This window comes from Nymphaea colorata, chromosome 12, assembly GCF_008831285.2.
Source record: "Nymphaea colorata isolate Beijing-Zhang1983 chromosome 12, ASM883128v2, whole genome shotgun sequence".
Lineage (NCBI taxonomy): Eukaryota > Viridiplantae > Streptophyta > Magnoliopsida > Nymphaeales > Nymphaeaceae > Nymphaea > Nymphaea colorata.
The window spans coordinates 22,205,124-22,217,776 of NC_045149.1; the positions used below are offsets into that span (position 1 = coordinate 22,205,124).

At 37.8% G+C, this 12,653-nt stretch overlaps 1 protein-coding gene across 1 annotated transcript; it reads left to right on the forward strand.

The window, feature by feature from the left end:
• Nucleotides 1-531: 531 nt before the first annotated feature.
• On the forward strand, nucleotides 532-9,359 carry LOC116265971 (GATA transcription factor 26-like). Its single transcript, XM_031646992.2, is given in 9 exon segments — nucleotides 532-1,051; nucleotides 3,325-3,693; nucleotides 5,161-5,484; nucleotides 5,487-5,595; nucleotides 5,895-5,967; nucleotides 6,133-6,236; nucleotides 6,310-6,514; nucleotides 6,608-6,728; nucleotides 8,547-9,359. Coding segments are annotated over 9 exon segments (1,716 nt in total). The 5' UTR covers nucleotides 532-1,011; the 3' UTR covers nucleotides 8,918-9,359.
• The last annotated feature ends 3,294 nt before the right edge of the window (nucleotides 9,360-12,653 follow it).

A 12,653-nucleotide genomic window follows, 5' to 3' on the forward strand; every position in this document is an offset into this window, starting at 1 on the left:
CCCTTGCACTGACCAAACACAAAATACTAACCATACTATGAAACAATTTAACATCCATTATAAGGAAATTTATGTTCCCAAGTGGTCATACATGTCATTTACTGGCATTTAGAAGAATGCAAAAGTTCAACCAACTTTGGCTTATTATATGAGTCAATTTTATTGAGACTTGCAGGGAGAAAGGGGGCAGAAGTGTCATTTCAACCATCAGGACACGCCATTCTCTCGGAACAAGACATCGAGGAAAAGGGCAGAATAGTCATTCTCGTTTCTGATTTATATATATGATGTGTATTCACACACTGAACTCACTTTTTTCTTTTTACTTCATTTTTTTTAAAAAAATATTTCTTATGTTTTTTTCAGAAATGAAAAAGAGAATGAGGAGGCAGTGGGGGATCTACAACGATTTGTGACATCAAATATCCCTTTAGAATTTAGCCATCTACTGCAGGTGAAAAATAAATATCAACATTAAATATTTTCTATATTGCAAAAAGTTACAACAAAAAAAGAAAAGGCAATGCAAAGCTAAATATTTACTACACCAAAACAGAGGTCATGCGCCCCTCTTCCTTTGCCTCCATTTTCAACCCACTTTCCCGACGAATTCACGGCAAATTTTGTTTGATTTTTAGCTTCAATGGATTGTTCGGAGAGTTCTAACGGAACCCAATTCAATCTGTAGTTTTGCATTCACTCCTCTTCCTGTCCTTTTGGATTTTTCTTCTTTTTTTTTCACGGCAGCAAAACTTTTTCCTTCTTTTTCGTTTTCCTATTGGTTGGTGGTCTTTTTCCTTCTTCTATCTGTAGTTGTTCGCGTTTTTCTGTAACTAACGAAGAAAAGAAAAGAACGAAGAACAGTGGATTGTTGAGTTTCTTGGGATTGTTGAATATTTTGAGGCCTTCTTTTTTCAATTTTATTGGTAAAGGAATTTAGTGGGTAGCTCTTCTTCTTGATAAAAATTGTATATCCTTTTAGAGATTGAGGGGGAAGAAGCGTAGCTGCGTATGGGTAAGCAGGGGCCTTGCTACCATTGTGGTGTTACAAGTGAGTCTATCTTTCTTTTTTTCTTTTTTTTTTTCTGTTTTTGAAATGGTATTATTACATATAACTTTCTCCTGCTTTTGATGAATACAAAGTACCGGGTTATTCTTATTTTGGTTCTGTCCTTTGGCATAAAGAAGGAAGCATTACTACTTATTTATTATTCATGTTAAGTTCGTCTAATTGATATTAGAACGAGTGAAAAAAAATGAGGGGATAAGGAACGAGTTCTTCCATGCCATTTGAATGCAAACAAAATTTGCAGAGTGATATTTGTTTTGATTTAACAGTATTAGAAATTTTCTGACGTCGATTTTGTTTCTATTTTCCTGTTATTAAATTTGTTCTCTGGGTTTGTAATGTCTATTTTTGCATTGGTTTGTAACTTTGTGGTTCAGTTGCCTTATGGAATTGCTAATGCTTTGTTATTTGAATTATGTAAACGAACATCAGCAATTTGTTCCTCTGTTTTTGCAAAGTGATTGTTCTCGTTTATGTTCAAGTCAAAGATTGGACTTTGTATTTTTTCACGTGGGTGATGCATTACCCATTGTGCTTTTATGGGTTTCCGTTGAGCATTCTGAACTGCAAATTCAGCAGCACCATCCTCATGCTTCTTTTTGTAATCGTTCGTGTTTCATCTCCGAATGTATTTTGGGGATCTTTCTGTTTTTCAGTACTATCACAGCATTCCACGTGGATTACCTATTTAGAAATTTTACGCGTGGACAATTTTCTGCAGCACTTGAGTTGTCATTTTTTCACTGCTATTTTCCAGACTTCTGCTTTAGTCCTTCACGTTATTTCCATTGGAAGTTCTTTTCGACCTTCTGCTTTCAAGTCATTTTCTATATATTCGACCATACCTTGCTAAAAGCAGCGACTGAAGCTTCACTTTCTAAGTTTTAAGGGTTTTCAGTCGATCATCTGTTTCACGACTAGGACCTGAGCGGTTTCCATTGGATTTTTTCCAGTTATCATTTATTTGTGCCCAACAAATGACGACAGTAGAGCAGCTAGACCCAGAACCTTCAGCATGAACATTTAGATTTGCATTGATTAGACATGCTAAAACCATAGGTTTGAAGTTCTGTATGTTTATTCATGGCTCTTTTGGAAGGGAAGCTGAAAATTGTAGCATTGACAGAGTGTGATGATCACTTCACTACCAACTTTCTGAAACATTACCTGCATGCCTGTGAAGTTGAATGTTTATTGCTTTAAACGATTACTTGAAGAAGTGCAGTTCTATATTGGGGAGAATGTGGGCTGTTATCACTGTGTGAATGGTATAGCATCTAGTTTGCCTAATTTAACCTAATGAACAGAACCCTTAAACTTCTTTCTTGTCTGGCAGTGTGAAATATCTCTTCCATCTCAAACAGAAGGTTAAATTAGTAACTGACTTTATATGCCCCACTTTATCTAAGAAGTTAATTCCCAAATGAGAATTTTCCAGTACTATTCTTTTAAGTAATACTATGATTGTGGAAAGGCTACTTTCTAATTATTTATTCCCTATGTTAGGTACCTTTGTCTTCTTTTTTGTTTATCCTTTGTCATATTCTGTCAGTTGCTTCCTCATATCATGCTTAATTCGCTGTGGTCTTTCCAGTTATGGACCAGATTTTGTTTTTAATTTGAAAAGAAGATGCACAAATGTAGACTCTAGTTCTGCAAAAGAATTGCATATTTTGCTCTACTCCTAAACTGAAACGATATATCAACTTGACTTGAGTGATGAATCCATTAAGAAAGTTGTTTTTCCTCTGTATCATTTAGTTTCAAAACTGCTATATGCTGGGAATTCGTTCACAGAATATGTATGTTTAAGTGAATCCTTTTTAAAGTTTCTGTTCAAATCAAGTACCTTAGGATCTGTCAAATCCGTAAGATCTTGTTGTCTGGAGCACGTGATCTGCTTCATGTTTTGTTTATTAACTCAGCCGAGCAACCTGGTGAAGCCAGATCTAGTCCTATCTGCATGCTTTTTGGTTATCACATGTGCTGTGTGCTTTATGAACCCATAGGTATCAAGAAATATGACTGGACATATACCTTTTAGCTTCTTGTCTGTTGAATTTTCATGAGATAATCAGAATGTTCAGTTTCATGACTACCTATTATAGCTGTATTCAGTACTGATTTTCCTGGTTATTTAACAGACCTCATAATTCCATTCAAAACAAAAAGAATTCAATGGTATATCTTTCTACTAATATGTATATATTGGTGGCCTTCTGTTCATAAAGATTGAAGCTTGGTTGATGCTTTAGGTACTCCTCTCTGGAGAAATGGACCGCCAGACAAACCAGTATTATGCAATGCATGTGGTTCAAGATGGAGAACAAAGGGTTCACTTACAAACTACAGACCATTGCATTGTCGTGGAGAAGCTGCAGAACCAGTGCAATGCACAATTCCTAAGATGAAGCTTGTTCTACTTGAGACTAAAGAGAAGAAATTGCACAAAAGAAAGTTGAATGAAGTTGAGGAAGAAAGTGAAGATGGAAGTAGTGATTATGAACCCCCTACTGAAAAGAACTTGGAGGAAGATTCTAGTAACCGGTCTAGTTCTGGATCTGCTATATCATGTTCTGAAAGCTGTGCTCAATTTGGTAGCGCAGATGCAATCGACTATGCAGGTTCTTCTTTGCTTTCTTTCTCCTATACTAGGCTTCTTGTGCATTCATAAATTTCTACAGCCCATTAATTACCCGGAAATTCTGGGTGACTATTATTTTAACTATTTTATTCCTGAATTTTTTGTGATCATATAATGTCATGCTTTGTATTGAATTGCAGTTCATGAAGATCAGCATTGCTGTCATGTTCTTTGCTCATTTTCTGGAAGAAAGCTAAAAATGTAGCTTGTTTCTAGTTATTGCACTATTTTGTTATTTCATGAATGGAACTAAATTTAGTTTATGTTCTCAGGCTTGACCTATAAGGGCACAAAGACTCACATGCACATGCAAGTGCACATTCACTCAGATGGCACATGTAAAAGACATGAATACATGTGGATAGCTGCATAAATATCTTTGTGACCAAAAGATGCGTGCCTCAGCAATCCCTATCTGGTGAATGGACAGAAAGCAGTTCATGTTCCTTGGATTACTCTATATCCTTTTTGAATTATTTGTGGTTCATGTCCGCTAAAACTTTAGTTTTTTGAAAATCCAAATAAAAGAAATATTAGGACATATTTGCAATACTTCTTTTAGTGAATGACAAAGAAAAAAATTTATGTCATTTTGGTTCCAATGTCCATCGGTCCCTGGAAGGCTGGAACTACTCCATTTATTTGTCACCTAGGCTCACAAAAATTCCTTTTCAGTTATGTTATAGTTCCCGACGTTGCATGCTTTTTAAGTGCATAATATGAAATAGCTGAATTTGGCAGTGAAAGCAAATGAGTGGTCTCATTTTAATGTGCGCAGTTGCATAGTACAAGTAAACTCTTAAAATGAGGTACTGCAACTTGTAGATTACTTTGTGATTGCAGGATGGGGATTTCTTGCAGTTAAAAAATGTGGAACCATGTCCTGTATCTTTTTTAATCTACACCTTTCTCCACAGTCTTCACACCCATTTCTTATACAAGAACTGGGGAATTTGATGTATCTAGTGCTTGTCAAAATTAAAACAGTATCACATAACTTTGCAGACATCATGATGAATTTTAATGCTTTTCAGCTAAGGGCCTTGAGATATGGAGTACACACAAGCAAGTTTTGGGAGTTTAAGGAAAACACATAGATGCTGGTGCATATATCTTATGATTTCATAATCATCTTCTTTGATTACCCAATCATGTGTGGGATGCAAAGAGACTATGATGCAGCTTGTCTTAATATTCACCAACATGGGTCATGCTTGTCTGATTATATAAGTGAGCTTTTTCCACAAGAAAGAACTGCCAACAATTTTCCAGACTTGAGTCTGAGGGCTTTACCTTCATGATTTCTTATGTATGTAAATGAATGGATAATTTAGATGCATGACATTAATATTATATATTCAATTTGCCTCGTGTTTTCCAGTATAATCCGATAATTGGGAATGCAGTCAATGATGCACATTATCTTGATGTCCTTGATTGTGTTCAGGTACATCACAGTCCATTGTATGGGATTCACTTATTCCCTCCCGAAAGAGGACATGTCTCAATCGACGAAAGCCAAAGCCTTCCCCTGTTGAGAAACTGACAAAGGATCTATGTAGTATATTGCATGAGCAAGAGTCATCCCATCTTTCTGTCTCCTCAGGGGAAGATCTGCTTCTTGGAAATGGAAAACCCATGGTTTCTGTTGAGATTGGCCATGGTGGTGTTCTTATTAAGCATCCACGTTCATCAGCTCTAGAAGAGGAATCGGAGGCAAGCTCACATGTTATAGAAAACAAAGGTTGCACTGTTAGTGAATCTTATTCAACATCCTCGCCCTCCCCATATATGCTCAAAACAAAGGAGCAGATTGCACTGAAATTAGCACTGATAAAATGAAGAGTGCCATGGACCGTGGGCCATATGACCATGCAAAAAGGTGCTTTTCTGTCTTTAACCTGATGAAAATTAACTGGCATGATTCTCTCCACACAATTAGGTTTCTTTTTCGTATTTCCTGAAAAAATTCAGTCGATATATGTTTTCCACCTCACGTGCTTCCAGTACTCTTGCAACATTGTTTTCGGATATCTAGTTTGAAATGATGAAGTAACATGGGTGGTGATCCATGTATTCTTCTTTCCTTGAGATACTGTGGTATGATATACCATCTTTATGCCCTTATAAGTGCCTGGAAATGACCTAGCTTGTGTACCTCTTTTAATTCTGAGTTTGTAGGGACAAAGTCTCCTATGACAAGTTCCACATTCTACAAAGCAGTTCATCACCTCTCCGACTTGTAGACTTGAAGGTATCCATGAGTCCATTTTCCTTTTTCATGCTTTCATGTGTCAACATATTAAGGTCCTTTTTTTATAGATTCTCCATTCATTTAGGGGCTATAGCTACTTTAGTTGAGCATTTATATCTGAGGTAATTATCTCTTATTGAACTGTAATTATTTCTTATGGACTAGGATATTATTAATTATGAAGAGTTCATGGAACATTTGACTCGTGAAGAGCAAGAGCAGTTGATCAGATACCTTCCTTCAGTTGATAGTTCAAAATTCCCTTCCAGGTTATTTACATAAATCCTTTACATGATTGCTGCTTTTCTCTTGTTGTTTCCTTTCTGATATCTCTCTGTGCAGCCTTAGGAAAATGTTTGACAGTCCCTCTTTTAGGGAGACCTTAGATACCTATCAGCGGCTCCTTTCGGATGGTGTCTTTGACCTCTCTTTCTCAGGGGCGAATATTGAAGCTTGTAAGGCTTTAAAGAGGCTTCTTTTGATAGAAGCAACAAAAGCCAGATGGCTTGAACTGTATACTCGGTTCAAAGACAGTGCCACAGCATCTGTAGGTTTCCCAAAATTTTTCTAAATTTTTACCTCTTTTGGTATTTTACTAATATGACAACATAATATGTGACCGTTGTGGTTCATTCATTAGGACTCAAAAAATAAACAAGCTATTGGAAAGGATACAAACTTGCAACATGGTTCCTTTGAATATGGCAAATCAGTGCTCATGAAGCAACCAAATGATGGCAAACTGTATCAAAATTTTTCAGGTATGAAAATTTTCTGCCATAATCTGAAATTACAGGAAGTGATTAGCCTCTCAGACATTCAAATGTTCAATTGCTAGTATTCTTAAAGCACTTTCAGATGTTTGCTGGATTCTGAAGAGGTGTATTTTCACTGGGACTATAGTAAAGTTTGGATTCTTTTTCAGCAATTTATCATTTAGTTCACAGGAATTCCTTTTTAAGGTTTTGGAGATTTTCATTGCATGTAATTGGGTCTTTGGCAACTTAGACCAAATAAAATGGAAGATGGAAATTTTAATCTATGTTGATTTTTTTTTTCCATATACAGTACTATACCATTTGCTCCTTTATCATGTGCTTTAGACTTGAAATGAGATATGGAAGGATCAACTAGCATGTCTTGTACATCAGATTGGGGTACCAATGTTGACATTCCTAAGTCAACAAGGTCATCATCCACGAACCTTGTTAGAGAGTTTTGTGAAAAGAAGAAAAGGGCTTATATATGTTCATTTTATGTTGTACATAACAGTAGACACCTCAAGTTCATAGGTGGTGAGAAAGTGATAAGAAGGGAATGTGAAGGGTGTCAAATTGAAAGCCCTGGATGAAGTCCCAACCCTGCCATTCTGTTGCCTCAGCTTTCCCTTGTGTTCTCCTTGTTGGCCTTGTAGGCTTGGTGGTCAAGCCTCACCAGTGACCATAATTCAGAAAAAATGGACTCGTCATGACTAGTGAACAGATATTCATTCCTTGTTACGATAAATGTGACAAATACCATCGATCTTGTGCTAATTGCTTATTCTGCTGCTTCTCTCTCTCTCTCTCTCGCATGCCCCGAACTATAGTTGTGACATTTATAGTTGTTTGTATGCTTCTGATGCTGTTGCTTTGTATTGTTTTCAACTTTCAAGATTAAGCTTTATTTGGCACCTTTTCCAAATTTAAGTCTAAGCTTGGCAGAGAAGCTGTTGTACTTCAAAAAAATTATATCGCTTGTGGTCGCCAGATAAATACTATATCTTCCTCCATTCGTGTTTAGAAGGTAGGAATGCCAAAAAGCCAGATCGACAAACTGGTTGTTGGATCAAAATTTGATTCAGTAACCAGAAAAAGACAAAACCCTTGTGCTAGGTCCAGCCCATTTTGCAGATCTGTTAGAGATGTGGATACATGCATGTGTTATTATGGTAACCTTTATGAACAAGATAGCCTAATGATGTACATATTTAATCTCATTTAAATGATATCTTGTAAATAAAGAGTTAAAGACCTGCATCCTGCCAGTCAGGTACAGGTACACTTCTTCAGATCCAACTGGCTGAACCAGTTTTGATTCTGTTGGATGTGAAGTTCACGTAATGTGGTGCAGTTCAATATCAAAGATAAGTGATCAAGGTCAAGGCCTTCAATCCTTTTCCCCTCACATGTGTATAGAAATGGACTGGACCACCACAAGTTTTCAGGTCAGAAACATTTAAGACTGATCTCTCGAATGAGCTGTAAATCTGAATGGCAACTGATTGATCCTAGTAGCACTTGATAGGTATGTCTATCTAGTTGGAGTATGTGTTAGCTTCTATCAAAGATGTAATCCACTCTCAGCCTCTGTGACCAGTGGTTAAGTCATTATTTAAGCGCCCTCATTACAGTAAAACTTAAATATGACTATTTTTTTATGGTTCATGGTGCTTAAATTTCCACATGGTTTGGAAAAGTTACTTCACTAAAATCAAGATGTAAGATCAATCAATTGGATGAATGAACCTACTTTATGTTTACCTTTAACTTGTTTAGCTGGAATTATTAATTTTCTGACTGAAGAATTGCATCTTCCAGAGCCAAAACACAAAATAAAGAGCCCCAATAGGTTGCAGAAATGTGAATCCGTGGATCTGCCATCTGCAAAATCTCATGTAAATTCATATGCTAAGCAAGCAAAGGCCAATTTTGAGGAGAATGAAGCTGCTGTGTATGATGCATCTTGCTTCAGTCCAAGAACCTTGTTTGTTTCTCCTCTGGACAGGAGCTCAGTGACACTGGATCCTTTGCAATTCCTGGATGACTCATCGGACCAAGATTTATTACTAGATGTTCCTTCAAATGTATCATTGCAGCAGGCTGAGCTGCTTGATTGCAATTTTTGGAAGAAATCGTCATCAACTCATTCCTCAGCAGAGTCACATGATAAGCAAGGAAATCAACCGTGAGTCTCAATTGTCCTCTTTCTGGCCAATGTAGGAGCAGCTTTGTGTGTTCCTGGATCTTAATGATGTTATAGGCTCCAAGACAGAGCATCGAAAATGTCAAGTGCGTTCAAATTTGGAAATCTCTTTGTACATACTTGCATGCAACACCAGGTGCATTCTTGATAGTTTCTCTTTTTGTTCACTTTGAAAGTTCTGGCTTATGATTTCATACTGCACATACGAGCTGGATATGGGCGAATTTTGTAAAGTCCTTCCCATAAGTGTAGGTTAGACTAAGTTGAGAAAAGTGGATTCTCACGAGGATATAGTTTTGTAAATATTTTACGTCTACTTGTTTACAGGTGAAAACCAGATTTTGTCTATAAGCAGGCTTTGGAATGTTACATGGTTGACATTTGATTTGTGCAAAAAGTTGGAAAAGTTTCATGCTTGGTCAGTTTTATGATGATGTAACTTGTCAGTTTCCATTGTTTTCTTATCTAGACTTGTACCAGAATCTGAAATAGCAGATCCGAATTATGGATTAGACTAGAGTTGATGGTTAGATCCTAGTCATACTGAACCCATAGCCATTCAATCAAGCTGGCTGTATGCTCGGATGCCTCCCATGTCGGATGAATTAGGCTGACAAGTTATCAACTCTGACATGGATGCATGCATTTGGGCCTGCAAGGAAACTGAAAGTATCTGTTGCCAGCATCCATGCACTTTCAGCTATGCATGTCGCACTCTTAGGGGAAATTCTAACTGCTCAGACATTTACCAATATGAAATTATGAATTATGTGATTGACCTGCTACCTAAATTCGGATTCCTTTCAGTTCCTTTTGTGCTCCTTATTGTTTCATGTTGCCTTTTGGTAGGAGCCAGAACTTTCATGTTGTGTATCTTTTCCCCCCTCGCTGTGGAGTAGGAACTATTTCTATAAACAACTAAATACTTTTCTCATGATATTAAGCAGAATTAGTTTGCAAGAAAAGGCTTATCTGTTCTTTGCAGGCGTGATACTGTCCTGGCATTCATATTTCAGTGTCACTATGGATGGCTAAATGAAAAACTTAAGAACGTTTTCTTGTGTCACTTGTTAGGTGCGGTCTAAAATGTTGATCATAAATGCTTTATATGGCATTATCTTCTGTTAATTTTGTCTTATATGTACACATATGTTATTGGTAGTGGCTTATGAAATTTGATGGCAGTTCCCATCTGAGCTTCGATTGTAATTCACTATCCAGACCTAGAGATGTTTCTGCCTTGTTGTGTATCCTGATCTTCGTGTCTGGACCTAGATATAGCTTCTCTGCACTCATTCCTTTCACTCTTGCACCCCATGGCCGAGTCGTGTGATCAAGCTGCCTCAATACAGCCTCATAGTTTCACATTCCTGCTAGTTTTGTTCGGGTCCAGGTCTGGATCTCACTGTTCTTGAGGTTATTTGAACACGTCGCTATAGGATCGGATCTATAATGCAGAAGAAAATTCAATCTGAATTGGTTTGGATCTGAATCTCGATTTGAGTACAATTGAAATCTTTTGGTATGAACAAACATGTTACAAGTATAGAACGAGCTATTGAGAGCTGAGCACCTCGAAATCCATCTGTATAAGCTTGACTTGAGCTCGAGGTCACCTTGAAGGGAATCATGAACCTAAACGAGGGCAGCAGAAAAAGTCCTTGAATGCATCTTCCCATATTCATGTGAGTTTTATAATTCCAGTTCCCGTTCAAGTCAGGTTCATGGCTGCCAAGCTATCACTAGAGTTGCAAACGGATCGGGTCTTGGACAGCAAAATGCGTTCGTGGTCAGGTCAGAATTGGATCCAACATGTTAGAAATTAACGGAATTGCTCAAACTAGATCCAGACCGGTAGCAACCTGAGGTATGGCTGTCCAATTTTGAAAGGAAGTCTTCTGATCTCCATGGTAACAAAAAGAGAAGAAGGAAATCCAAGGGATTAACGATCAGATCCAAATAAAATTTACTAAAGATCTCTCTCTTTCTCCCTCTCTCTCTCTCTCTCTCTCTCACACACACAAACATTGTTGAGTGAGTAGTAGGAGTATTTCATCCTACTGCCAATCCCTCCAAAGTAACATACTTGTTTTTTGGTGTATTGAAGTGTCCCACTATGCTTCAATTTGCATATTAGTGCTTCTCTTTTACAGCATAAGAAGCTAATGTCCGAGAATTTGAAATGAAAACTAACTGCAGTCCTTCTCTCATATGTTGCACTAACCCCATCAAGGATACACATGCACAACATTGAAATTATCTTTTGAGGACACAAATTCTACTTCTTCTCTTTGGTCTAGAGAACATACCTTCAACTGCAATTATTTGCAAGTCAAAAGACATGAAATGCCTGGAAACTACCGAGACGTTTCAATAAGTAATTGCAGGGAGTTGGCCTGCCGACCTTTTTATTATGAAAAAAATGGCTATACATAAAGGTAAAGGGATTCAGCTCAACTAACATGTAAGGAAAGGCCAACACAAAAGATTGCCTAATAAGCTACATCCCCAGCAGCAGAAATTTTTTTTCATGAGACACTAATTATATGGTTAACAAATTTTCAATTAACCATAGAGCAGTGACTTGGATCTCGTAGGGCTACTCTATATAACTGGACTCATGTTCGCCCAAGTTTTAACACTAAATTAACATTTCAAAGAGTAAGCTCCGTGGGACATTCGCCCCATAGGAACCCCACCTGCCTCCACCCACCAGCAATTACAAAGCAGTTGGCATCCCCTGTGCATTCTTCTGTTAACAAAATGGATCTACAGTTGGTTTGAACAAACAAAAAAGAAAACCAACACCAAAAAGACCTCTAACATCAGAGCTCTAAATGGTAAAAGATTCAATCAAATTCATATCTACCGTGCTGTACTCTGCCTGACACTATCAACCTACCCACAAAAATTGATGGTTTCCCTCTGGAATTCAACAGCTTGTGATGTATCTAAATATCTTGCTGTAGAACACCATTGTTGCAGTCCTTGGCGTCTTCCCTCCGCTAGAGTTTGTGCGGCTATAAGGTGAATGGCTTCCCTTCTTTCTCCTGCTTGTTCCATTGCCCGTTCCACAAGGCTCATCTGAGCTGTGTCATGCACTACCTTCAGCTGCTACTCTTGGTTCTCTCACTATACCTTCATCCTTCTCGTGGTTTATGCATGCGATCACCACTCTTCTTCTGAGCAGATTGTATGAATCGTGTACGCCATCTGTTCTATTTGCTCTTCATTGCTGCAAACGATACCCGTCTGCGGCCAAATCTGCAAGAACTTCATACTACCTCACTATCTGATAAGCTCTGATCTCAGATCCAAGGCTGCATTAAAAAGTTTGCATTGTAAGAAGTAACATAGATTTTAAATCCACATTACATGTAAAAAATAGTGGATTTAAGTCAGATGACATAGAAGTCTGACCTTAGGTCTACAAAATCTGAGATCATTAGATCCACGGCGAAACAAACAAGCAAATTCTTGCAAAACCAAATTTTCCATATAGCAATTTGAGAAGTGATTTTCCAACGTTTTGTGAGCCACTTTTCATCACAGCTATGCTTGAATACCCTGCCAAGGAGTCTTCATCCTACCAAATTTTCTGACTACTCAACTCCAAATGTTCGCTCTCAAATGTCCATTGTCTCCTGGCGAAGTTAGTCCTATAGCTAAGCAGCAGGGGAGAGGGAAGGGGGGTCCGCCTAGGCCATGGCCCCACCCTGGCC